This window comes from Scophthalmus maximus, chromosome 7, assembly GCF_022379125.1.
Source record: "Scophthalmus maximus strain ysfricsl-2021 chromosome 7, ASM2237912v1, whole genome shotgun sequence".
In the NCBI taxonomy this organism is placed as follows: domain Eukaryota; kingdom Metazoa; phylum Chordata; class Actinopteri; order Pleuronectiformes; family Scophthalmidae; genus Scophthalmus; species Scophthalmus maximus.
Window position 1 is genome coordinate 2,065,656 of NC_061521.1, and position 23,389 is coordinate 2,089,044.

The following is a 23,389-nucleotide window of genomic DNA, read 5'->3' on the forward strand; positions in this document are numbered from 1 at the left end:
GTTGTGGTACAAATACAAGCTTCCTCTTGCATTTCCTCTAGTGAACTGATGCAAATCACTTCCTGAAACTTATCTTTAGCCGAGTCACTGGTGCTCCCTCTACACAGTTTCACACTGGCAATGAAAGAATAAGCTGGCTTTGTGTCTGCACTCTTAAAAGTTTTTCTTGTAGAACTTTTCTTCTGTCCCGTGAAACCTGACAAGGGTTTCTACAGTACCAAGAGGAGTAAACATCGTGCACCACACAGTTAGTAAGTACACCACTGTCACAATTGTGCTTTGTGTCTGTTTTAAACTCTCACCTTGTTATGCTGCTCTGTGTCAAGCCAAAGAGGAAGCCTACAGTAGTGGGGACTGGGACCTGTATAAGCAGGCCAGGAACAAGCTGACAAAGGAGATCAGGGTAGCCAAAAGAAGCTGTCGCCCTGACGTATGTGGTCATGAAATCCTTTGAAAGACTGGTGTTGAGCCACCTGAAGGACATAACAGGACCCCTGCTGGACTCCCTGCAGTTTGCCTACAGGGTAAACAGGTCGGCGGATGATGCTGTCAATATGGGACTGCAATACATCCTGCACAACCTTGACTCCCCAGGGACGTTATACTGTATACTTAACAGTAGTGTTAAGAGTGATTATACTTAATCACTGCTAATCCATTGCTTATTTTCTTGCACTTCCCCTGCTTTGTATGCTAGTGTCTGTTGACAAAAATATGTTCACAACAGTTAAGATACTTTACAGTAAAGATGCTAATTATTTCTGAAAAGTAGTAGATGTTTTCAGCGCTATATTATTAGTTTTCCAGAATTTCATGCATGTAGAGGTCTAATCTTAAAAGAATAATATTACTTCAAGTTGTAGTTGAGTGACAGTTAATTCTGTGGTTAACACTGCTAACTTACACCAAGAGGTTGCTGGGTGTTGTTGTACTCCTCTTAATCCGGGCATACACTGTACGATTTAAGGCCATTTTTGCCCCGATATCTGAGTCGTACGACTCTTTTTGGAGTCAGACGATTTTCAGCTTCGTCGTGCGTCGTTTGTCTTGCAGTGTACAGGGGGGAGCGAACGTTCCGATAAATATCTGACGTCAGAAATTTGGGTCGGCCGACTTCAGCTTCTCGCGCGGTTGAAGCAGAGCCACGAGTCGATTCCTCAAACTCCGTACCTTTTTCCTGACTGGACGAAGTGGCAAACAGTCAATTTGGCTTTGAGGATAAGAAATAAATAGTATATTAAATATAATAAAAAGTCAATGTGTTGGAGCATATCACTAGTATGGAGGGTCCCTTCGCTGCTGAACAGTTATTGTTTGTAATATAATCAACTATGTTAATTGGCCATACAGTGCATGCGTGAGTCCTTATACTGGGTGGAAACAGAAACTGGTCAAAGTGCAAAGTCTGCTTGTGTTACCTCCATCTTCAAATATCTTCATGTTTACATTCCATGCTTTTGGCATCCTCTGGATAGAGATGACTCATTCCAAGGCGAGGACATCCTGACAACCTGTAAGAACAAGTTCTAGCCAACTAACCCTTCTCTACTAACCCTGCTCTTACCCGAGCTTCCACTTATGCTCTGACATTTTTTTTGACAAAAAACTGGAAATTCCACAACAAGCTCAAACGACCCTCTCGTAACCAACTACCAGCCTTTTTTTGCCTGTGCCACTCCTTGAACTCAGACAAGTGTTGTATACCTCCTCCAAAAAACTGACATCGGCCATTGAAAAGAAAAATGAAAAAAAGGGACACGCCTCTGTGTAAGCAGCAGTCTACACCATGCTTTGGAAAAGGTGAGTACATACTTCAACGAATAGGCTAAACAGAGCTTATTTCCCGTAGGATGGAGTTGTACAGGGTTCCTCCGGCTTATGCCAAGTTTGATACAAGACTTTTTCAATGCAACTAGGAATGATATCTAAGTCCAACTCTGACCTACTGTCTCATTTGACTCATATGATTGGTGTTTCTGACATTTTTACCTGCAGTTCAGGGAATTGTAAAACCTATTCACACTGATGTTGTCGATTCACTGACACCTAACACTATCAGTGCAGTCCCTGTTGACATGCAAAAGACCTGGCGCACTAACAGGAAAAAAAACTGGAAATTCCACAACAAGCTCAAACGACCCTCTCGTAACCAACTACCAGCCTTTTTTTGCCTGTGCCACTCCTTGAACTCAGACAAGTGTTGTATACCTCCTCCAAAAAACTGACATCGGCCATTGAAAAGTCATAATTGCAATAAATTGTAGTTTGTGTCAAAAAGTACGATGTGGTGCCCAATGGTTTATTAATGACAACTTGAAGCCCAAAAAACTGGACTGATATTGCAATGACATTACATGCATAGTTGTGAAAGTTAACTGCAAGGGTTTCTATATCATATGGACCAACCAAATTTCATGCTTGTTACTTTTTTTTCAATTGCAGCAATCAATATAATAATGGCTTTGCAGAACCTTGTTCATTCCAGGATTATTACAATGATATCAAAGGGACAGATCTTATTTGTATAACACCAAAGCACAACATTCATTATCTCAATGCAGTTTTCATCATAGGGCCACGACCTTAGAAGATTATAGAGAGAAACGCAATAGTTCCCAAACTGGGCAAGCACTGGGCACTCGCATTGCAGTTTGGTCCTCTATGTCCACTTATCACAAACACAAATGTTCATTCAACTCAGCAAATACAAATAACGGCTTTTATTGACGCTTAAACATGCACATTTATGGCATATTTATATATATTTTGGCATAACCCCTGCCACTGCATGCGTATTTGTACGTGTGTTTTAAGAGGAGACCTCAACTGCACTTTGATCTCCATCATTAAAAACAGATGTTTTGTGGGCAAGAGCTATGTAAATACTATGCAATTTTGACAAATTAACACTGCTGCCACATCAAACATTCTCACTCACACTTTCCACCTGCACTGAATAAAGCACTTGGCTTCTCTTCAGAACCTGAACCTCGTCACCTGCCAAACTTGACCTAAATATGGAGCTGTGGATTTACCAGCTTCCTGAAGCTGATATGTTTCTGTTCCACTGTTCTAAGCCAGACATGATTTATTTTAATGTACTTCCTGAGAAGCTGCAATATGATACTGATGTTTTCTGTCAATAGTCTAAGTTCAGTGTTAACATGTTCCTGCAATAAAATCTTACAACCTCTAATACAGCCAAGCTGAAACAAATATTTTATTAGCATTCAACAACAACAGCTAGCATCAATATTGGCTATGGGCACAATATCAAAAACACACCACTAGTTGAATGCCAACAAAAATGTCAACTTAAAAGTTTAAAGGATATAAGGTTCTAAAAAAAATGCCTATCCAATGTTTTTCACAAAAGAACTCAAAGGAACCCTCAAGCTAATTACAAAGAATTTCGTGACAGTAGTGCAGGACTGTGGCGTTAACATGGTATGGTCTCACTATGGAGACACTTATTCACTACTTTACTTCAGTTATATAGATGTGGAAATCTACCAGCTAACTTAGACATAACCTCTGAAATACTGGCCTAATTGAAGCTTTGTTTCCTCTAGGTCAAACAGATAAAAATGAAAAAAAGGGACACGCCTCTGTGTAAGCAGCAGTCTACACCATGCTTTGGAAAAGGTGAGTACATACTTCAACGAATAGGCTAAACAGAGCTTATTTCCCATAGGATGGAGTTGTACAGGGTTCCTCCGGCTTATGCCAAGTTTGATACAAGACTTTTTCAATGCAACTAGGAATGATATCTAAGTCCAACTCTGACCTACTGTCTCATTTGACTCATATGATTGGTGTTTCTTATCTGACGTCTGCTTGCAAGATGACTTGGCAATTTTGTTTTTCTCGGTCTGTGTGGATTGCGACCACCTTGATTTCCATCGTGCCAAGTCTGGAACACTTCACTTTATTTTATTTCCACATCTAAGCAGTCAGCCCTGATCTCCGTGGGGCCCTCCTTCCTGACTCTTGAGCCATGAGTAAACCTTTTGCTATTGCCACACGGCCTCACCTGACACCTCAGTGCTCCACCTACTGTATCATCCTCCCTCCTTTAAAACTGTTTGCTCACATGTCAGTCTAAGAATAAAGTCGACCCATACAGAACAGAACAAACTATTTATTGAATAGAATATTTTTAGAATCTTAAGATGAGGGAATATCTACAGTGATATATAGAAAATATATATATATTTTTTTTAAATAATAACAGCTGCCTGGTAATTTTAAATTCAACATTCAATCAAAAGCCATTGTCAACCCATTGCTTTACAACCTTGCATTAGTCCAGAGTTTTAACTAAACCTTGACTGAAAGATTAGATAATCTATTGGTTTTTTTCCATTATGTGCACCTATGAGTAGTGCCATCATGTTAGATAGATATTAGATAGACCTTTTTCACAGCAGCCATCCTGACAGGAAATAGCAGCTTAACCAGTAATGCTGTTGACATGAACATTCTGCTCTGTTTAGGTACAGAGCCTTAAGGAATGTGATTAGCAACATCTAGGTTTACCTTCTATTTCATGTCAAATAGCTGCTGTGAAAAAGATCCGCTCTCTGGACTGGTCACTACAGAGGTTGCTGCAGGGAAGCAGACGTTTCATTTCATACATGATAATATACAGTAAATGCATGTTCAGGTGCCAAACGCTTTCTGAGCTGCTGTTTACAGACATTGTTGCCCGTTGGCATTTATCACATGTAATACGTAGTTGTATTTCACCCTCTCTTTCATTAAACACAAAGCCAGAGAACACATCCCTGGAAGTGGCTAGCAAGCGTGACACAAGACAGACCAGGAGAAACTGACTAGACAGACTAGCAAGAGATGTTTGTAAGCACATCATCTTACAGTTACTGTATACATCAAAGTCCGAGGAAGGGGACACAAGTTTACCTGTAGACATTTTAGTTTTACTACTACCTTTCTGTCTTTCAGTATATTTTGCCTTCAGTTTCAGTCAGACTTTGGAGAGAGTTCATTTGGATACAAAGATACAAAGTTAAAGAGTAATTAGGTTTCTTTACATTCCTCTGCACTCATGTCAGAGCAACACCTACCTATCCAAAGTATTTGCCAAGCAGATGAAAAGATGAATTAACCACATTAGAAGTTAAATAAAGCATTTGCTGTACATGGAATAAATCCCTTGACACATTTTTATGCTAGCTTAAGCATGCAAATTTGTATTTATCTACAAATGTATTTTGATAGCAATTTCAGCAGTACATTTTTTTTTACTGTTAACGTTCAAATAATCTTTTTAATTCTTTAAATGCAAACAAACTCAGTGTGTTTGGCTCTCAATTTTCTGAGACGACATACTTTGTTTCCTGTACTTTAATACTTCCTACAGCACCACAGTGTTCCATGCCCGTCTTATTGCCCCATCTCACAGACAGCTGCTCACATGTTAGCAGCCAGTTGTGACATACCAGCTTGGATTAGCAGCCCCTGTTGCCATGACGCTCTCAACAGCCTAAAATAGAGAGAGGGGGACACTCAAGACAGCAACAACTAGCAGCTGCATTATACATACAGACACCAGACCTCATAAACAGCAGAGCAAAGCCTGACTGCGGCATTCAGGAGTGAAAAGAAAGCAGAGACGCATCGTAGATACAAGACAGATACAGACCCCACACCAGAGGACAGTTTTGACAGCACTGAGAGGCTTCAGCAACACTTCAAAGTGTTCTGTAAGACCAGACATCGAGTGGCAGAAAGAAGTGGTGCAAAGCTAAGAGCTAGAGTCAAGAAGAGACAGAAGCAAACGCGTGAAGGCTGAAATAGTTGACTCAACAGGCAGAGACTGAGAGAGAAAAACATGGCCCGAATCACTGCAGAAGGTAAGAGACAGAGCTTCCGCTAGTGAGTTCATTCAGTGTCTATGGTCTGAGGCACAAAGGCGGCGAGATTTGATTAACGATTCACTTTCTGGTAATAAGATAATATATCAGCTTTTAGCTAGTTGAAAAGTGAAAGCTGAAACAGAGGGAGAAAAAATGTGATAAAAAGTGAGTATTGTGAATTACTATACGTCAGGCAACATAAAAGGTTTATTCTTCTATCAAAAAAAAAACCTAATGTTAAAAGAGACTTCCAACATGCTCAGACTGCCTTGTAAAGGTCAGGTTTCTATTGGGAGAATGTGGGTCAAGGTCTAGAGGCTGCTCAGCTGCTCCAGTAGAGAGTGTGCACGTGCTGAGGGGCTCATCAGGGATGACTTAGTGCTATGGGAATAGACATGCTGTCTTCCCATTGTGTGCAAATGGGGGGCAAAGGTTAAAAATGTCACTTTTGAAGGTGTCAAATGATCAAGTAGAGTTGTCAAACGGATACAGTTGCATGTAAACCACTTGATGAGGGGGAGTGCCCAGCACAGAAGTTTGCTATTTGATACGATAGTACTCCATATTCTGTCCTGTACTTGTTGATTCAAATACCTCCAGAGGGATGGATGCGGAACTGGTGAAGGGTCTTACGCTGACTGCAACATCATCCTTATTATTGGTAACAGTGATGACATGTTGATTAGAATAACATCTCTACTAATGTTGGCATGTTGGATAGCAACCATAGTTTTGAGACCGTGGAGATTAAAAGACAACTCGAATGTCCTTCATCTGGTCTGATAAACATCTGAATTCACAGGGTCAAGTTTAAAAATAGGACCAGAGTTCATGCCATGGGTATACAAGAGAATCTGGTCGACACAAATAAACATGATTGTGTTGCCTTTGAACCATCAGGATACTTACATATCTACAGATTCTTTGGGACTGTTCATACAATTGTACTTGCAAAAATGCAAGGACCATGGCAAGAAGCGGCAACAACAAAACACCTTGAAATGCAATAAAACTTCAGTGACAATCCACTGTCAAACTAGGTTCTTACATCAGTCAACAAACTCATCCATTATATAGAACCTAAATCGCATGGTCATGTCATACTCTTGGTTTGGTCACTATGATTGCACACAAACTAAACAAAGCCACATAAACAGAGAGACTGTGGAAGCGAGGTCTCATCACATTTTCAGTTTTTCTCTGTGATGCATTCCATTCCCAGTACTGTGTGGTCCCAGAAAGGCTGACCCTTACTCCCCACGAGGTGTTGGGAGGTCACACTGCCAGGATACCCGGGACAGTGATTAACTGTGTTTACTGTACCTTGCCTGACACACTTGCACAACATTTAGTCAGCACTGAAACACAAGTCAGCCACTCAAGACGTTTACTGATGTGAGTTAAAAAAACGTGCCAAGTTCATCGCTTAGCCCAAACCTCAAACTCATATTTGTGGGTCTCGTGTTTACCTTGCTGGTATTTTTACTTGCTGCCACAACTAACATGTTATGTCTTCTTTAAGTGCTGCCATATTTCATCAGATTTATGAGATGTCTGATTCCAAAATCAAATGCTCACATTGAAATTGTTATCCATGTTTTCAGTCCACATATTACTGTTTCAACATTAATGACAGACTGTGGGGGCCTGCCACAGTTTCATAGTGAACCGCTACATCTGTGGCCCGGTGGGCCATAAAAGAAAACAAAGGTTTTACCATTCAGGCAGACAGAACACATAAGTAGTTTCCACTTAAGGGCTCAATTATACGACAATGCAGACAAGGCAGCTGTTAACACCACATACCTGGGGTTGTTCTCATTTTTTTCTAGTCAGCTTGGAGGATGCAAAGCTGTTACACTTGTAGCATTGTAGCCATGTGGACCATGTGTGTTGTTGCAGATGCGGAGAAGTGTAACACTAGCCTTAGCTGTATGTGTTCCTACAACAAGAATGCAGTTCTCAGCAGGCAAATACCAGTCTCCCTGTTGTGAACTTTCTCCACTCCATCAGCGTAAACACCTACTATAAAACTAAGTGGACCTGTCACCAACAGGAGAGCTGACAAGGAATTTCAATTGGGCATAACCCAGCATTCACTGTAGGCGACTCAAAATTATCAGTGATAATGTGCCCATTATCACTGATATAATTGCAAATTAGGAATTATAATATTCACTTTCTTCCAGGATACCCTTTAATGCCAAACTCTCTTTGCCAAGACGAACAAGGACTCACTTAAAGTCACGTTTCTTGACTTTCCCAGAATTGCCAAGACTCTTCCCAAGAATTTCAATGAGCGAGGTGGAGGAGAGGGTTCGTCTCATCGCAGAGAAGGTTTATGCCTCGGCCCTGAAGGAGGAAGACACCAAGGAAACCATGGCGCTGTTCACCGTGCCGGAAGACTGTCCCATCGGTCTGCATGAGATCAGGGAGAGGGCGCTGCAGAGGGAGATCGCTGAGCAGCAATCTGAAGAGTCTGCTAGGAGGTAGGAAATTGAAATATATTTGATCAAATATGCCTCTCTTTCTGCCCAGTCTTTGGCTCATAGTTTTCCAGTAGACATTGAGCGGACACTCTTTCCTTTCTTCTGTAATACTAGGAAGAAGAGTTTCATGCTGAAGCGCTCGCAGTCGGTATCCTCACAGTTACCCATCAGTGGTGACTGGGACCCGTCTTCGGCTTCCCCGAAGCTCTCAGCAGTCACCGCTGAGCCAGGTCTCCCTGAGGGCTTCCCAGACTTCCAGAGAGTTACCATCAGCGGAGATTACTGTGCAGGGGTAAACAGGATTAACAATACAGCACGTTGATGCACAATTATGCGCGATAGGAACATGTTACGTTGCTTCACAAACCTCTATGCGATCAAAACGGGTACTGTCAATAAAACAAATGGCTGCACATAAATAAGCTCTCAACAACTAGAAGAGGGATGTCCAGTGGACATTTCATACCAGAATACAAAATGTAACAATTTTTAGATTCCTGGCCTACAGGTGTCCTACCCAAACTCAGTACAGTGTTGACAGTAGTCCAAAAAATTGTTAAAACAATAACAGATCTCTCAATAAGCTAATTAAAAAAATTGCAACCAAGAAAAGACAGAAATGCTGGGGAATCCTGCTGAAGCTGCCAATTATGTGGTTGTTGAAATGCAATCTGCTTAAGACTTCCAGTACGGCCAGGTGTCAGCCATCAGAAGGCAATAGGGATCGACCGATATGGATTTTTTAAGGCCTACCAAACCGTTTTGGAGCCGATACTACTTTTGCTCCCTCAATTTACATCATAAAAATTACACAATGATGATAACAAATGTTACGAGTCTCAATTTTAAAAATGGAACATTTATTGAACTTAAAAAAAACAATATTTAACAAATAGTAAAAGCAGGTGAGGTAGAACAAGGACTCCTGTCTGTAAATAATGCCGGGAAAAACTATAGGCGAACGTATCAGCCGCGCATCGGCCGATGCCGATACACAAAAAAACGCAAATATCGGCCGATATATCGGTCGATCACTAGAAGGCAAGAGCTGAAGGAGCATGAATCTAACTGTGTAACATCGTTTCAGTGTATTGTTACTATTCTTAAAGGCCATGGAAGGACTCCCTTGTTTTAGTTTAATTCTTCCCCAGGTAATCTGTTAAAAATTTATAATTTAACACCTTGAGTTTTTGAAAAAGTGAAAACCTTTCCATGACATTTCCAGATCACAGTAGAGGATTATGAGCAAGCAGCACAGAGTCTCCTCAAGGCACTTTTCATCAGAGAGAAGTACTCCAGGCTGGCCTATCACCGTTTCCCCAGGACCGCTGCCCGATTCCTCCGTGCTGCCAAAGATGAGAAGTGGCGGGAGGAAGATGAGGTCTTGCCAGGTGGGCCAAAAAACTCTCCTATTAACACTACCAGTAACAGTACATATTAAACTGAATTTTTTTTGGATACACTTTACTCTTACATGCCCAAATAAGGGGCATGAACTGTATGTTCCTGCTTGATCTAGTCATTTTCTCCAGCTCAACATTACACTTTTATTTGGGTAAATAACAACAAAATGCAGAGAAGTTTGGAGGGTGTGTGAATGGCACTCTGACATCCAAGCTGAACAACAATTCGGACATAGAGCACATAAAGCAGTGACAACAGAGGAGTCCTGAAATACCTGCTAATTCCCCACAATAGAGTCAGTGCAATAGGTTTCCATAACAGGAAGGCAGGAAGATAAGTGCTTGACTGTTAGTGTTTCAGAGTTGAAGTGAAGAGTGTGTGAGCCAAGGTCAGCCGGACTACAGACAGGGAGAACTTTCCAGACACTTAGCTAAATACAATCCAGCAAACAGCAACCACAAGGGACAAATAGAAGATATTGTTTTTCTTAAGAGTATTTATACACAGCCGATACTTACAGTAAAAAACTGTGTCCTCTGGTGGCTATATGCTACACTGTTTTTTTTGTACATGGAGATATACCGGATTCTATGCTCTCTGTTGTGCTAGTACCAGTTATTAAAGATAAAGTGGGGAAGCTGAGCAGCTCAGATAATTACAGGCCAATAGCACTGGCCAGTGTTATGTCCAAAGTGCTGGAGACAGTTCTTCTGTGTAGACTTGAGAGGTAAGTCCTGTCTACTGATAACCAATTTGGTTTTAAACAAAAGCATGGCACTGATTTATGTATTTTTGCACTAATGGAAATTATAGAGAAATATAATAGGCAAAATTCCAGAATATTCATGTGCTTCATTGATGCTTCCAAAGCATTCGATCATGTTAATCATGCGATAATATTTTAAAAATTGTTTAAAAGTGGGGTCCCTGGTTTTTTAATTAGAATCTTGGTCTATTGATACTCTCATCAGACAATGAGAGTGAGATGGGGGAATGTAACATCTGTTCCCTTCCAAGTGACCGATGGTGTTCACCAGGGCAGAATTCTGTCTCCTCTTCTCTTTAATATGTACATGACTGATTTGTCTTTGATTTTAAATGCAGGTGGTACAGGTTGTAGGGTGGGTGACTCACTAATCAATCACCTTATGTACGCAGATGATCTGGTAATTTTTAGCCCATATAGTGCTGGTCTCCAACAGCTTATGAGAACATGCACACAGTATGGTGCTGATTTTGAAATAAATTACAATGCTAAAAAGAGTAAGATTATGATTATCAGTAGTATATAAGACAGACAGTCATCCTTCCCTGGCTTCTATCTGTCTGGCACTACACTTGGGGTGTGCAGTGAGATTACATTTTGGGCCATATTATTGCAAATGACCTGTCTGGTGACAAGGATATATATAGGCAGCGTCGGAAGCTGTATGCTCAAGCGAACATGCTGTGTCGTAAGTTTAGCATGTGCTCTGTATCTGTGAAGATCTCACTCTTTAGAGCGTATTGTACACCTTTGTATACTGCCTACCTGTGGTGTCATTATAAGCAAGGCAGCCTTAGAAAACTCATAGTGGCTTACAATGACAGCATGAGGCTGCTGCTGAGAGCTCCAAGAAGCTCCAGTGCATGCCATATGTTTGTCAGTGTCGGGGTACCTACCTGCTCTGCTGTTTTACGTAACTTGATGTATAGATTTATCTGTAGGGTATCTGAGTCGACTTAATCGCTGTTCTGGCTAACCCTGTACGCAGTTCTGTCAGATTTTCTTCCAGGCTGTGGAACCATAGGCGAACATGTCTGTATGTTAGACACTGAACACTGTGGAGGGCTTTGTATTAGTTTTTTGGCATTTTGTTTTTTATGTTATATATTCTGTGTGTTCCTATTGTGATATGGGTTAGGGTTAGGGGTTAGGGTCTGGGTCTGAAATAAAGAAATATATATTTAGTTCTAATTCAACAAATTTACTGTATAACCGTGTTTAAATAGTTAATTAATCTATTAGTAAGTGAGTACACAAAGTTCTTCAGTAACCTTTAAAATATGGTATACAAAAATTGTGTTTTTAAGATTCAGGCATCGTTTATAGACAACATCCAATGAGACACTCTGGAGAGCCATCTGTTACAACCAGATGGTTGATGGTTAAAGCTTAAACCACAACAAAAAGCCAACTTGTTAAGGATGAAAAGATCACTGCACATCAATTTGACGTTTCAGGTGGGGCTGGGGCTCCCGTTGGGGGGGGCGGGGTGGGGCTCCCAATTCAATGGTAGGGGAAACACCGTATTGTTATACAGTCTTAGATGATTTCTAATGTGCTTAAGAAATTTATGCCATGTAACACTAGGTTACATATCATTGTCTACAGATTAAATGAATGATTATTCCTATTTGCCGTTTTGTTTATTTACTCTCATCGTCTGTAGACATCTGGCCTTTCCCTCATGAAGGGGAGGACCCATATTCCATGGAGGGTATTCCTGAGGACCTGAATTATGAGCTGCAGATGAAGGATGGCATAGTTAATGTTTACGACAATGCAGAGGCCCTGAAACAACAGCAACCGCACAGCCTCCCTTACCCTGACCTTGAGACCTTTGCCATAGACCTGAGCCATGTCCTCGCTATGATAGCTGATGGTCCAACGTGAGTACACCAATGTTTTCAATAGTCTTAAAGGGCCCATATTATGCCCCCTTTTACACAAGTTACATTGGTTTTCAGGTGTGTGCACCACGTCTTTGCCATTCCATGTCAAAACACCTCAAGGATCAAGCCCCACAGCACCCTCCTCTTTCTGTATAAACAGCCCTGAGAGACTATGGTCGATTTCCTGCTCACTCTCGCCCCCCTCCCTTCGTGTTCCACCTCGCTCCTCCTCGCTCCTCCCCGCGTCTGCTGCGCAACTACGGCGTTGCGCTGCCATGACAACAGTCGCACGTAACAGGGCACATACACGACGTAGAGACCCGGGAGGCCCAGCGAACATGTTCTCCATAATTACACACAGAGCACAAGGGGCTGGGCGATAGAACGTTAAGGACATCCCGGCCGGCCGAGCCCGCCGGCAGCCGTGAAACGCGAGCTCCACCGGCAGCCGTGAGGTCCGCCGGCAGCCGCGAGAAAATGATGGCGCAGACGCGGTCTGTTTTTCCGCACTTCAAGGGGGGAGGTGCTGCTCAGGTTGGGGGCGTGGTCGCCCCAGTAGCAGGAGTCAACTTACGTCACTTGACGCCCGGGCTGTGAATGGCTCGTTTACAGACCGTCTGCATGATCAACCCAAACCACGAATCAACGACTCATTGTTTTCTTTTCATTCTCCGTGGGCTGGCAGACACCCCAGATAACCAAATATACGTGGAGGCAGCTGAAGAGGTGCCTGGAGCATAATATGGCCCCTTTAATCACATTAGATCAAATGAACATTTTCCACAATTTTTCCACTGATATTTTACAATATAGTGTGAATAGTTTTTCCTTTCCTGATCTGTGAGGACAGTACACCTAGAGCAGCGAAAAAGTCAGCAATGGGATTTGGTAACGGCCGGATCACAACACAGATTTTGGTGTCTGAGCTATTTACTGAGAAAGTTGCCCTGCTTACAGGCAACATAAACATCACCACACGTGCCTAGTCAACATTGCATTTAACTCTGATGGCAACACACTCTCTACATCAGCACGTAACATTAGCCTACATTTAGCTAGTAGCTACTCCAACATGAGTCAATGAGACAACAACATGCCTGAAGTTAAATGGTCGAAAGTGTGGCTGTATTTCACAAGCCAGGATTCCACCACAGGACATGCAGCAAATGTTTTGAAACAATAACGTGTAATGAAGGGACATGTCAGACTAAATGAAGCACCTGGCGACGCACCGGATACATTTGAAAGCAGAGGGATGCACCGTGTTTGACTGATCAGCAGGTGTTGCTATGAAAAGCACCCTTGTGGCAGCCTATACAAATTATAATACAACCGCTTGACCAAATATGTCAAGTCAAGTCAATTTATTTCTATAGCGCATTTACAGACGGCTGAGCCGCACCAAAGTGCTTCACAAGAAAAGTGCTTAAGTGCAATAAACAAAGAATAATACAATAATATAATAGGTAAAGTAAAGCAAAAAGAAAATTTAAAAGGTAACCAGGGAACACTATGCACTGGCACTTAAAAAGGAGACACTAATCGAAGGCTAGTGAAAAGAGGTGGGTCTTTAAATGGGACTTAAAAATATTCAGAGACTGGGCTGCACGGATGTGCAGGGGGAGGCAGTTCCAGAGTCTGGGGGCCGCTACTGCAAAGGCTCTGTCCCCCCTGGTTTTTAACCTGGACCTGGGCACTTCCAACAACAGTTGGTCAGCTGACTGTAGTGCTCTAGAGGGGATGTGGTGGTGGAGAAGATCAGACAGGTACGTGGGGGCCAGACCATGGAGGGATTTGTAAACAGTCAGTAGAAGTTTAAAATCAATGCGGTAGCGGATGGGGAGCCAGTGGAGTGATGCGAGGACCGGGGTGATATGTTCGCGCTTTTTTGTGCAGGTGAGGAGTCGGGCGGCTGAGTTCTGAACCAACTGCAGGCGGCGGAGCTGTTATTGATCAATGACGGTGTATAGAGCGTTACAGTAGTCCAGTTGAGATGTTATGAAATATTTGTATTTGTATATTTAAATATATAAGTATATTGTTAACTGTTTACAGTTAATATTAATGCCTATTAAAAACAGTTAATGCCTCAGCAAAAAAAACAAGCCATTGTTATCATCAACTGATGATTTGTGCTTTTTTAAGAGAAAAAAAAAATTGGTTCTGGCACCGTTTAGGCAGCAGTACTGTTTTATTTAGAATCAATTTAGCACCGGTATCACCAAAAACACAAACGATAGCCAACCCAAGTCGGCAGGGTGGACCTTTAAAGCAGTTTTGTAAAAATGGCATATGTTCTAATTTGTATTTGTTCTGCTGATTTTCTGTTGTGTTGCTTCATAGGAAAACCTACTGTCACAGACGGTTGAACTTCTTGGCCTCCAAATTCTACCTTCATGAAATGATGAATGAAATGGCAGAGCTAAAAGAGCTAAAAGGAGTTTCACACAGAGACTTCTACAACGTCAGAAAGGTTGGTTGTTAAGTTTTTTTACCCCAGTTATCTCTGTACAAAAAAAATTGTAACTTGTCAATCCTGAGCTGACACAGCTCCAACCTGAGCGCTGGGGATAAAGAGCCTTTTCTAACTTCAGTGCTCTAAGTAAACTCATGTTTATGGATCTATTATAACTTGTCCAATAAAATTCCTTTATGTCCAACACAGGTGGACACACATATTCATGCTGCTGCTTGCATGAACCAGAAGCATCTACTGAAATTTATAAAGACCACATACCATACAGAGGCAGATCGAGTGGTTGTGGAGAAAGGCGGTCAGAAAATCACTCTCAAGGAAGTCTTCAACAAGCTCCACATGGACCCGTACGACCTCACCGTAGACTCGCTGGACGTGCACGCTGTAAGAACAATTGAAATAGTTTGTTGTTAAAATACTACAAATTTCTAGTATCATTCCTTCCATACTGATGCAGCCTTTATCACGTTTACCTTCGGAAATAATGACCTGCCAAAGATTTAATTGTTGTTTCCAAATAACAACGGCACATTTCACTAACCTGTGCTAATTGACACAAGGATGCAATTATGAGTGTTCGTGCATTTCATACAGTGTTACACAATCACTTTCAATGTTCCATGCGAGGTCCTTTCAGTGTGTAATCTGAAAATAATCAAAACAGTCACTCTGCTGGAATGAGAATGTGATCATCAATAAGATTCATCCTCTCTCACGAATTATTTTCTTCTAGGGAAGACAAACATTTCACCGGTTTGACAAGTTCAACTCCAAGTACAACCCTGTGGGAGCCAGCGAACTGAGGGAGATTTTCTTGAAAACAGACAACTACATCAATGGAGAATACTTTGCACGTCTCATCAAGGTGTAGTACGAGTTCATATATCACTCTAAGGTGGTTCTGCACGACAGTGTTTTCATTCATGTGGTCTAAATAGATATTCAGCTCAGGTTGAATTTGGGTAGAGGAAAGATTGAGTGTCAGCCAACAAACTCAACAAACCAATAATAATGATAAGGATCAGAGAGATATTCATGATTAGAAATCTCACAATTTAATTCAGAATAGACTGTTGGTTTTGATTCAACTTACTGTCTGACATATAGAAAAAAACAGGGGTCAGTTATTAGAGGAATTTTATATGTATATTAACTGTATTAATCTGGAAGCACGTTACAGCCATCTGCCTTTTTGAGAATATACACACTGCTGTGCTGTCACTAGAATTATGACTCCAGCAGGGGAGAACTATCTTTCTTGTACAACACCACTACTACTGAAACGCATCCTTGTCCGCAACTCTGCACAGGCACAGGGCTTTTGAAAATAAACAGATTATAAACTGAGTTATTCTCCTCACCCAACCAGGTGGTTGAAAGTTTCGTGAAGTGGCACACACAGTGTCTGTTGACTGGACAATATGATTGCAAGTGCTGGAGATTAGAGATAGTCTGGTGTATTAAATATTAACAAAATATTGCACCTTTGTCTCGCCCAACTCATTATTAATTTATTAAATCCAAAATACACCAACAAAATAACTCTAGAGACTGCACAAAACACTGTCCAGGTGCTGCACTGCACTGGCGTGAGGTCCACCTATTTATTTCTGTGACTACAAAATAGATTTTTGACAATTGTAGACCAAAAAGAAAAAGAAAAAACACATTCTATTTCAGGTCAATTTTTTCTCTCACCTATATGATGTGAATATTAAGTAAATGCTCTTCTGACTGAAAATATTTTGCTATGTGGAAATAATGAAATGTATGATAGCTTCATGGTATTGTGCCTGCTGGCTAACTGTCACCACAGAAAGACTGGTAATGTTAAAAACCTGCGTCGTTCTTCCAAAATGTTTTCTCAGGGTTTGGTCTCATAGGCCCTTTTTCACAGGAAAACACCAGTCAGGTTGTCAGTTAACTATAGAAATTAAAGCTGAGCTTGGATTTTGTTTCAGGATCAGAGCACACAAAACAAACCAAGAGAGCATTTAATAGCATCAAGCTGTTTGAAAAAACAATCATACATATTAGATTAGTGCATTAAAAAAAAAAATTTGCAACAAAACTAGACAGCAACACTATATAGAGCATTTAATTTATTTTACTGTAATTATTAAAAGTAGAATTGTTCTATTTTCTGTGGCATGTGCATTTGTGTGTTTTTTGTTTTTTTGGTTTCTCTTAGTGTATCTTGTGAGACAAGTTGTAGTTGCCTTGCACCCACTGGTGGTAGTCAACTGAAATGTTACTCGTGTAAATGAAGTTTTTTATTTCTTTGGAGTATAAATAACACTTCCTTTGTTAGCATTTAGAAATAGCACAAACATGACAGAATTATATTTTATCTGTCAAGTCCAGTGATTAATAATGCTTACTTCCGCTTTATCAAGAGACATCACCAACTTTCTGTGGTTTGGCGTGTGTTTCAGGAAGTAGCTAAAGAGCTGGAGGAGAGCAAGTACCAACATGCCGAGCCCCGTCTGTCAATTTACGGCCGCTCTCCCAGTGAGTGGGAGAGCCTGGCAACATGGTTCATCCAGCACAAGGTCCACTCAACCAACATGAAATGGATGATCCAAGTTCCCAGGATCTAGTAAGTTCTCGGTCAGAGCAGAAGCCAACTATGAGATGGCACAGGTTCCTTACAATAAGACAAATGTGGTCCTATATATGGTTAAAGATGTATCAATGATTCATCTTAAGTGTTATATTCTTTTTATCTTTTAAATGCTGAGAGATGAAATTCCAAGTGTCTAATTTTTCGTCATAGTTTACAAAATCCTGAGTAGATAAATTCTAATGTCACTGTTGACAAAACTTTGGCTCTTCATGCAGAAGAAGGGCAGTTTCATACATATTCATACTCAAATGCCATTACTCACTGAGCTGTTCTAAATGAGCCAACAAATGCTAAAATGTTTGTTGTTTGACTGATTTACTAATTTGATTTTATTTTATCTTGCAGCGATATATTCAGGTCAAAGAAAATAGTACCAAACTTCGCAAAGATGCTGGAGAACATTTTCCTCCCCCTCTTTGAGGCAACGGTCAATCCGCAGCAGCATAAAGAAATACATGTGTTCTTAAAATATGTAAGTACGTTCATGATAGATGGAATCAATAATGAATAGGAAACTTTCAGGGTGAAAACTTCAGATCTCTGGGAACAGACAAACAGTAAAAGTTATTGTTAAACTACATGTTAGTACACTGACACTTACTACTCTGTACAATAAACATGCATTGCTTTTTCATATACTGTATGTCCTTGAATGAGCTTAGTTTTCCCGCAGGTGACAGGATTTGACAGTGTGGATGACGAGTCCAAACACAGTGACCACATGTTCTCTTACAAAAGCCCAAAGCCTGAGGCATGGACTACCGACGACAACCCTCCCTACACCTACTACCTGTTCTACATGTACGCCAACATCATGGTGCTGAACAACTTGCGCAAGTAAGTACTGCTGGTATAGAAAGACTTCATGGTCAAGTACATTGCCACATTATATTCCACTATTTTCCAGGCACACATGGGTCATGGGGTGATCTGGACACGCTGCAAGTTAATCACAGGCCTGACAAACAAGTTCCGGCTGGAATTATCTCCATTTATGTATAAATTTGTCTTCACCCAGGTTAGATTTAAAAACAAACAATCTATTTCAACTGTTTTAATCTACTAGCACACAAATCGTCACATTGCTATTCTACATAATAAATATATCATTCAAACATTTGCGGTACAGTATATGCATTCTGATGATACAATGTTCCGTAAGAGGGGGCATAGTGCATTGCTTTTGGGTTACTCTTTTTAATAACTCTGGGCCACCAGATCTCTTTTGGACTTAGTCGTATATACAGCCAAAACTGCAAAAAATAACAACCCTTAACTCAGTAGAGATGCTGTGAAACGACCACAAGTGACCCATTCACTTCAGACATCCTACGAGTATGGCTGGGCTAAAGTAGCACTGTATGCAGCTACATGACTCTGATCCACCAGATAAATAAAACTACCGTGTGTTAGTGAAGGAAAATTCATTTTCCTCAGAGATTTAAGTACCAATACAAACGCATGATTTACTCAGTGTTACAGAAGAGTTTGTCCTATCTGGTAATGTGCAGTGTATTGAATACCTTGAAAGGAATTAGGCTGATTCTTTTTTTGGTTACATACTCTGTAAGAGACAAAAAAGTATTTAATACAATTTCACAAACAGTCCTCAAGCCAATAACCGAAAAAAGGACGAAGCCGAAGCCCCAGGCTTATATTATGAAATGCTACATATATCCTAACCACTGTATTACACTGTATTAATATTTGCCCTACCCCAGGGAGAGAGGACTGAACACCTTCCAGTTCCGTCCCCACTGTGGTGAGGCTGGTTCCATCACCCACCTGGTCTCCGCCTTCCTCACAGCTGACAACATCTCCCATGGACTCAACCTCAAGAAGGTGATGTTACACTAGGGTTTAATTAAGAGGTCGATACATTTTGATAACTTAGGGTGCCAATACAGATATGTGATATTATGTTCCAATATTGGGACTGTAATTAATACCATTTTGGTACTAATGAGAGATAGCATGAGGTTCGTAAGCTAAAAGTGTCGTTTATATACCACCATTACACTGTGCAACCAGTTTTAACAACAACAAGTTTAAGACAAAGATTTGTTTATTTCCACTTTAATTATACTTAATGTCTCTCCTTTATCACTTAATCAGAATTTCTATAGGTGGGATTTTCTGTTCAGCCATGGTGGCTAACTCTGATTGTCTCCGCTACACAATTCTGCTGTTTATTCAAAATTATTTTCTGTTGCTGTTGACAGGAACTTTCATAATCTATCCCTTGTTGTGCACGAGCCATTGTAAGAGCATTCATGAACTGAACATAGGTTGAATACATTGACACATTTTCACTGATCAGGCACAACATTAAAACCATTTAATGCCAGTTTTAGTGTTGTGGCTGATTGGCACGCGCACGCGCACGCACACACACACACACACACACACACACACACACACACACACACACACACCTCATAAAGGGAAATTCCAATACTCATATTACTTTGGTCAACATCTCCTCCGCCTCCTCTGCAGAGTCCAGTGTTGCAGTACCTGTACTACCTTGCCCAGGTCCCGATCGCCATGTCCCCACTGAGCAATAACAGCCTGTTCCTGGAGTACTCCAAGAACCCTCTGCGAGAGTTTCTACAAAAAGGCCTGTGTGTGTCACTGTCCACCGATGACCCCATGCAGTTCCACTACACCAAGGTAAGAACCACAGGCACTCATGTGTCTTCTGCCATAAAATCCAAAATTACACATATAGAAATTAGCTAAAAAAAAAGGTTTTCTACCTGAGCTTTAAATTATTTCTCAAACTTTCCCGGTGGCACCTTATTCCAAATGTTCATTTGAACCTTTTTCAGGAGGCTCTGATGGAGGAGTATGCCATCGCAGGCCAGTTGTGGAAGCTGAGCACTTGTGATTTGTGTGAGATAGCGCGGAACAGCGTGCTACAGAGCGGCCTTTCACACCAGGTATAGTACAACAGGTTTTTTTATTACATCCCGCTTCTACCTTATTACCCCACAGATTGACATTTTTGTAAAACTGGCAGTCTGCCAATAAAAAGCCTTTTGTTTACCTTTTGGCCCACAGGAGAAGAAACACTTCATTGGTTCGAACTATCTACAGGACGGACCAGGGGGCAACGACATTCGGCGGACAAACGTGGCGCAAATCCGCATGGCGTACCGCTATGAGACTCTGTGCAACGAGCTCAGTTTTCTAGTGGATGCAGTGAAGACAGAGGTTGGCACTATCCCTGCAGAGTGATTGCGTAACCCAGCACAAATTGTGCCTGGATATGTCCGGGGCATCGGTTGCACAGGAAGCATTAAATTTTATTATTTTTCTTACAAATGTTCCTAAGCCAGATTTTTTTTTTTTTTTAAGTTTATTCTTAACTTTTAAGTTGACAGTGGTGCATAGAAAACTTTATTGTCGGCGTGTATTCAAAGCTGTGTGTATGAACGTTTGCCAATGTGTGAGAGGTTAAGATGGTTTTTATTTTCTTTTGAAGAGTCAGAAGTCTAGTTACAGATATGGACATATGAAAGCCTAACATAGAAAGGAAACAAAATGACCACTGCTCGGTGAATTATTGTGTCACTTCTGCATAGATGCATGTTTCAAAAGACTCCATAGCAAGTATTTCCTTTTTCTTTTTTAATTTAAGGCTGCAGTCAGATTTGCCTTTTCACAATTAATTTGTTAATTGCAGGTTTTTGACAGGTGCCAATAAGAGGTCTGGCAAATATGACCAGACTGGTGCAAGTGTAACCGAATCACAAACCGCTGTTGAACTGTGCGCAATTAGAAAGATTTGTTTTTCAATTATCCATTATCAATTTCACGTTTGCATATATATAAAAAAAAAAACACAGATGTGAATGAAATGAAATAAAAATGTTTTTTGCATAACTTGTGTATGTGTGACCACCTTGACACCTGTTGCTTCCAGAATATTCATGTTGGACAATGTTGGAGTCCTTGAGCTAGACAACACTATGCAATGGACGGACATGTTGGTGGGGGCTCATTCAAACAGATCTCTAAAGAGAATTGACTCACCAGCAGTCTACATGGGGGGGGGCCCCGCGCACCTCCCCGGGACGGGAGCGGAGGCAGTGAGCTGGGGACCGCTGGAACCAGTTGGAGCATTGTACCATTGATGGGGGAGAAGAAGAAGAGACAAGATGAAGCGACTGGCTCGACTATGTTGAAGTTGTTCGTGAGGTTTCTTTTCAACACTGTCTGCGGCGTGAAGCGCAACTTAGCTGCAGTTAGCTTGCTGTGCTAGCAATCCCTAATCACCGCAGGTGCGCGCCCAGCGGCCCGTTAGCGCGTACTGTCCTCGTCGTTTGCTCAAAGAACTTGAGGAAGTGAGAATAATTCAAACAGGCCGCGAGCTGAGGGGAGGTGAACTCCATGGCTATCGACGTTGAATGAAATATCCCCCCCGAAAGCATAAAACTCACCAGCCCCAACCGTCCAACCGTCCAACCGTCGCCTCGACCAGCGGTGGGAAGTGGAGGGGTCGTCAGTCACGGCTGACCCCCAGACCCCCACGGCGCCTGGCTGGTTCCGGATCATAGACAGACGAAAGTTGACAGAATGTGAGGGCACGATTTAAAAATAGAAATAAACGTTTTTCGTGGATAATCAAATTTAAAAGTTCACTGCGTTTATTGTGTGATATCTTATTCAACCGGTAAATTCGTTGGAGGTTTATGTTTTCATGCAAGTGTAGCATACTAGACCCTTTTATTGGCAGTTTGTCACAGAGATTTCCCAATATAATAATAATAATAATAATTTTGTTTATATAGCACCTTTCAGAAGAGAAGTGCTTTCACAAAAACATACAAATCACAGACAATTAAAATCAGCTTTCCAACAATAATACCGTTTTCAGGTCACATATCTGTGTAAAAAAAGATATAAAAAGACAATATAAAAAGAGGGCAGGTTAGATTGAATGTATGTCCCTAGTACAGAGCCTTTATTGTAATACATTCCAATGAAATTATGTTAAGATAAATGACATTATCTTCATGAGTGTATAGAGGGGATCCTGCATAATTAACTTTTCAGTATACCTTTTGATTTAGGACAGGCTTTGTCCTTTTGTGTTCTTTTGCCTGTTGTGCGCATTGTTTATTTCCTGTGAGTCTGCTTGTTATTGTCCTATGACTACGAGCTCTTTAAGAAAAAGATGGAGCTCTATCAGTAAGGGCTATATAGGTGAGGAGCAGGATTTGGAATTTCATTATGCATTTAATATGGGACCTAATGCAGAGATGCCAACACAGAAGAGATATGATCGCTCTCTTTTTTTTAGTTCCTGTCAAAACTCAAGCTGCTGCATTTTTTAATTAATTGGAGGCTTCTCACAGGCCTATGAGGACATCCTGAAAATAATGAATTGCTGTATTCCAGTCAAGAGGTATAAATGCATGGACTGGTTTTTCAGTATTCTTTTGAAATAGGAGATTTCTAGTTTTCCTAATATTGTGCAGGTGGAAAAAGGCTGTCTCTGTCCGAAATAACCTCAGCACCCAGAGGAACATTAGATCAGTGAATAACTCTGATAACATATACTTAGAATAAATGTAAACCTATGTGTGTAAATAAGAGGGATCACTGACCAAAGCAATTTTGTATTGTCTGCACTATTCTTCTATTTTTCTGACTAAGTTTCCGCTTTCTTAAGCCGAAATTCTATTAATGACACAGTAGAAATGTATATTTATCATTTTCAATAAGATCATCCTGTGATTGTTGTCTACTGCTTCTCTTCTCGTCTGGTCCTGACGTTTAGGAATGATATAAACATTGGGATTATTGATACAAATAGAAACTGTGATGAAAACATCCAACAAAAGTTTCCTTT

At 41.0% G+C, this 23,389-nt stretch overlaps 1 protein-coding gene and 1 long non-coding RNA gene across 7 annotated transcripts in view; one reads left to right on the forward strand and one right to left on the reverse strand.

The window, feature by feature from the left end:
* Positions 1–22,149, reverse strand: part of LOC118314846 — a 34,466-nt gene extending 12,317 nt beyond the window's left edge. The window contains exons 1-3 of one of the 2 annotated variants that reach the window (XR_004794732.2): positions 21,975–22,149; positions 21,568–21,638; positions 15,165–15,285 (exon numbers count right to left, since the gene is read on the reverse strand). This is a non-coding gene — a long non-coding RNA (uncharacterized LOC118314846). Of the gene's footprint in view, positions 1–15,132; positions 15,286–21,567; positions 21,639–21,974 lie in introns of those variants that run through there. The other variant, XR_004794731.2, reaches the window with a different exon arrangement.
* Positions 94–21,417, forward strand: ampd3b (adenosine monophosphate deaminase 3b). 5 transcript variants are annotated; one of them, XM_035641550.2, is made up of 16 exons: positions 94–1,800; positions 3,573–3,645; positions 8,146–8,368; positions 8,483–8,660; positions 9,594–9,759; positions 12,205–12,424; positions 14,771–14,900; positions 15,093–15,287; positions 15,637–15,768; positions 17,339–17,502; positions 17,875–18,001; positions 18,203–18,366; positions 19,251–19,371; positions 20,029–20,202; positions 20,361–20,471; positions 20,593–21,417. In XM_035641550.2, exons 2-16 carry the CDS (start codon positions 3,588–3,590, stop codon positions 20,767–20,769), a joined length of 2,340 nt encoding a protein of 779 aa, XP_035497443.1. In that variant the 5' UTR covers positions 94–1,800; positions 3,573–3,587; the 3' UTR covers positions 20,770–21,417. The 5 variants fall into 5 exon arrangements, with proteins under 5 accessions (XP_035497443.1, XP_047188973.1, XP_035497445.1 ...); XM_047333017.1 differs by having other exon boundaries at positions 94–251; XM_035641552.2 differs by having other exon boundaries at positions 94–247.
* Positions 22,150–23,389: the final 1,240 nt, after the last annotated feature.

Bases quoted from the DNA above. Each gene is read 5' to 3' on its own strand.
- ampd3b (XM_035641550.2), top strand. From the start codon at position 3,588: ATGAAAAAAAGGGACACGCCTCTGTGTAAGCAGCAGTCTACACCATGC. The intron at 9,760-12,204 runs GTGGGCCAAAAA...CATCGTCTGTAG, and splicing joins GGAAGATGAGGTCTTGCCAG to ACATCTGGCCTTTCCCTCAT. The intron at 18,002-18,202 runs GTAAGTACGTTC...GTTTTCCCGCAG, and splicing joins TACATGTGTTCTTAAAATAT to GTGACAGGATTTGACAGTGT.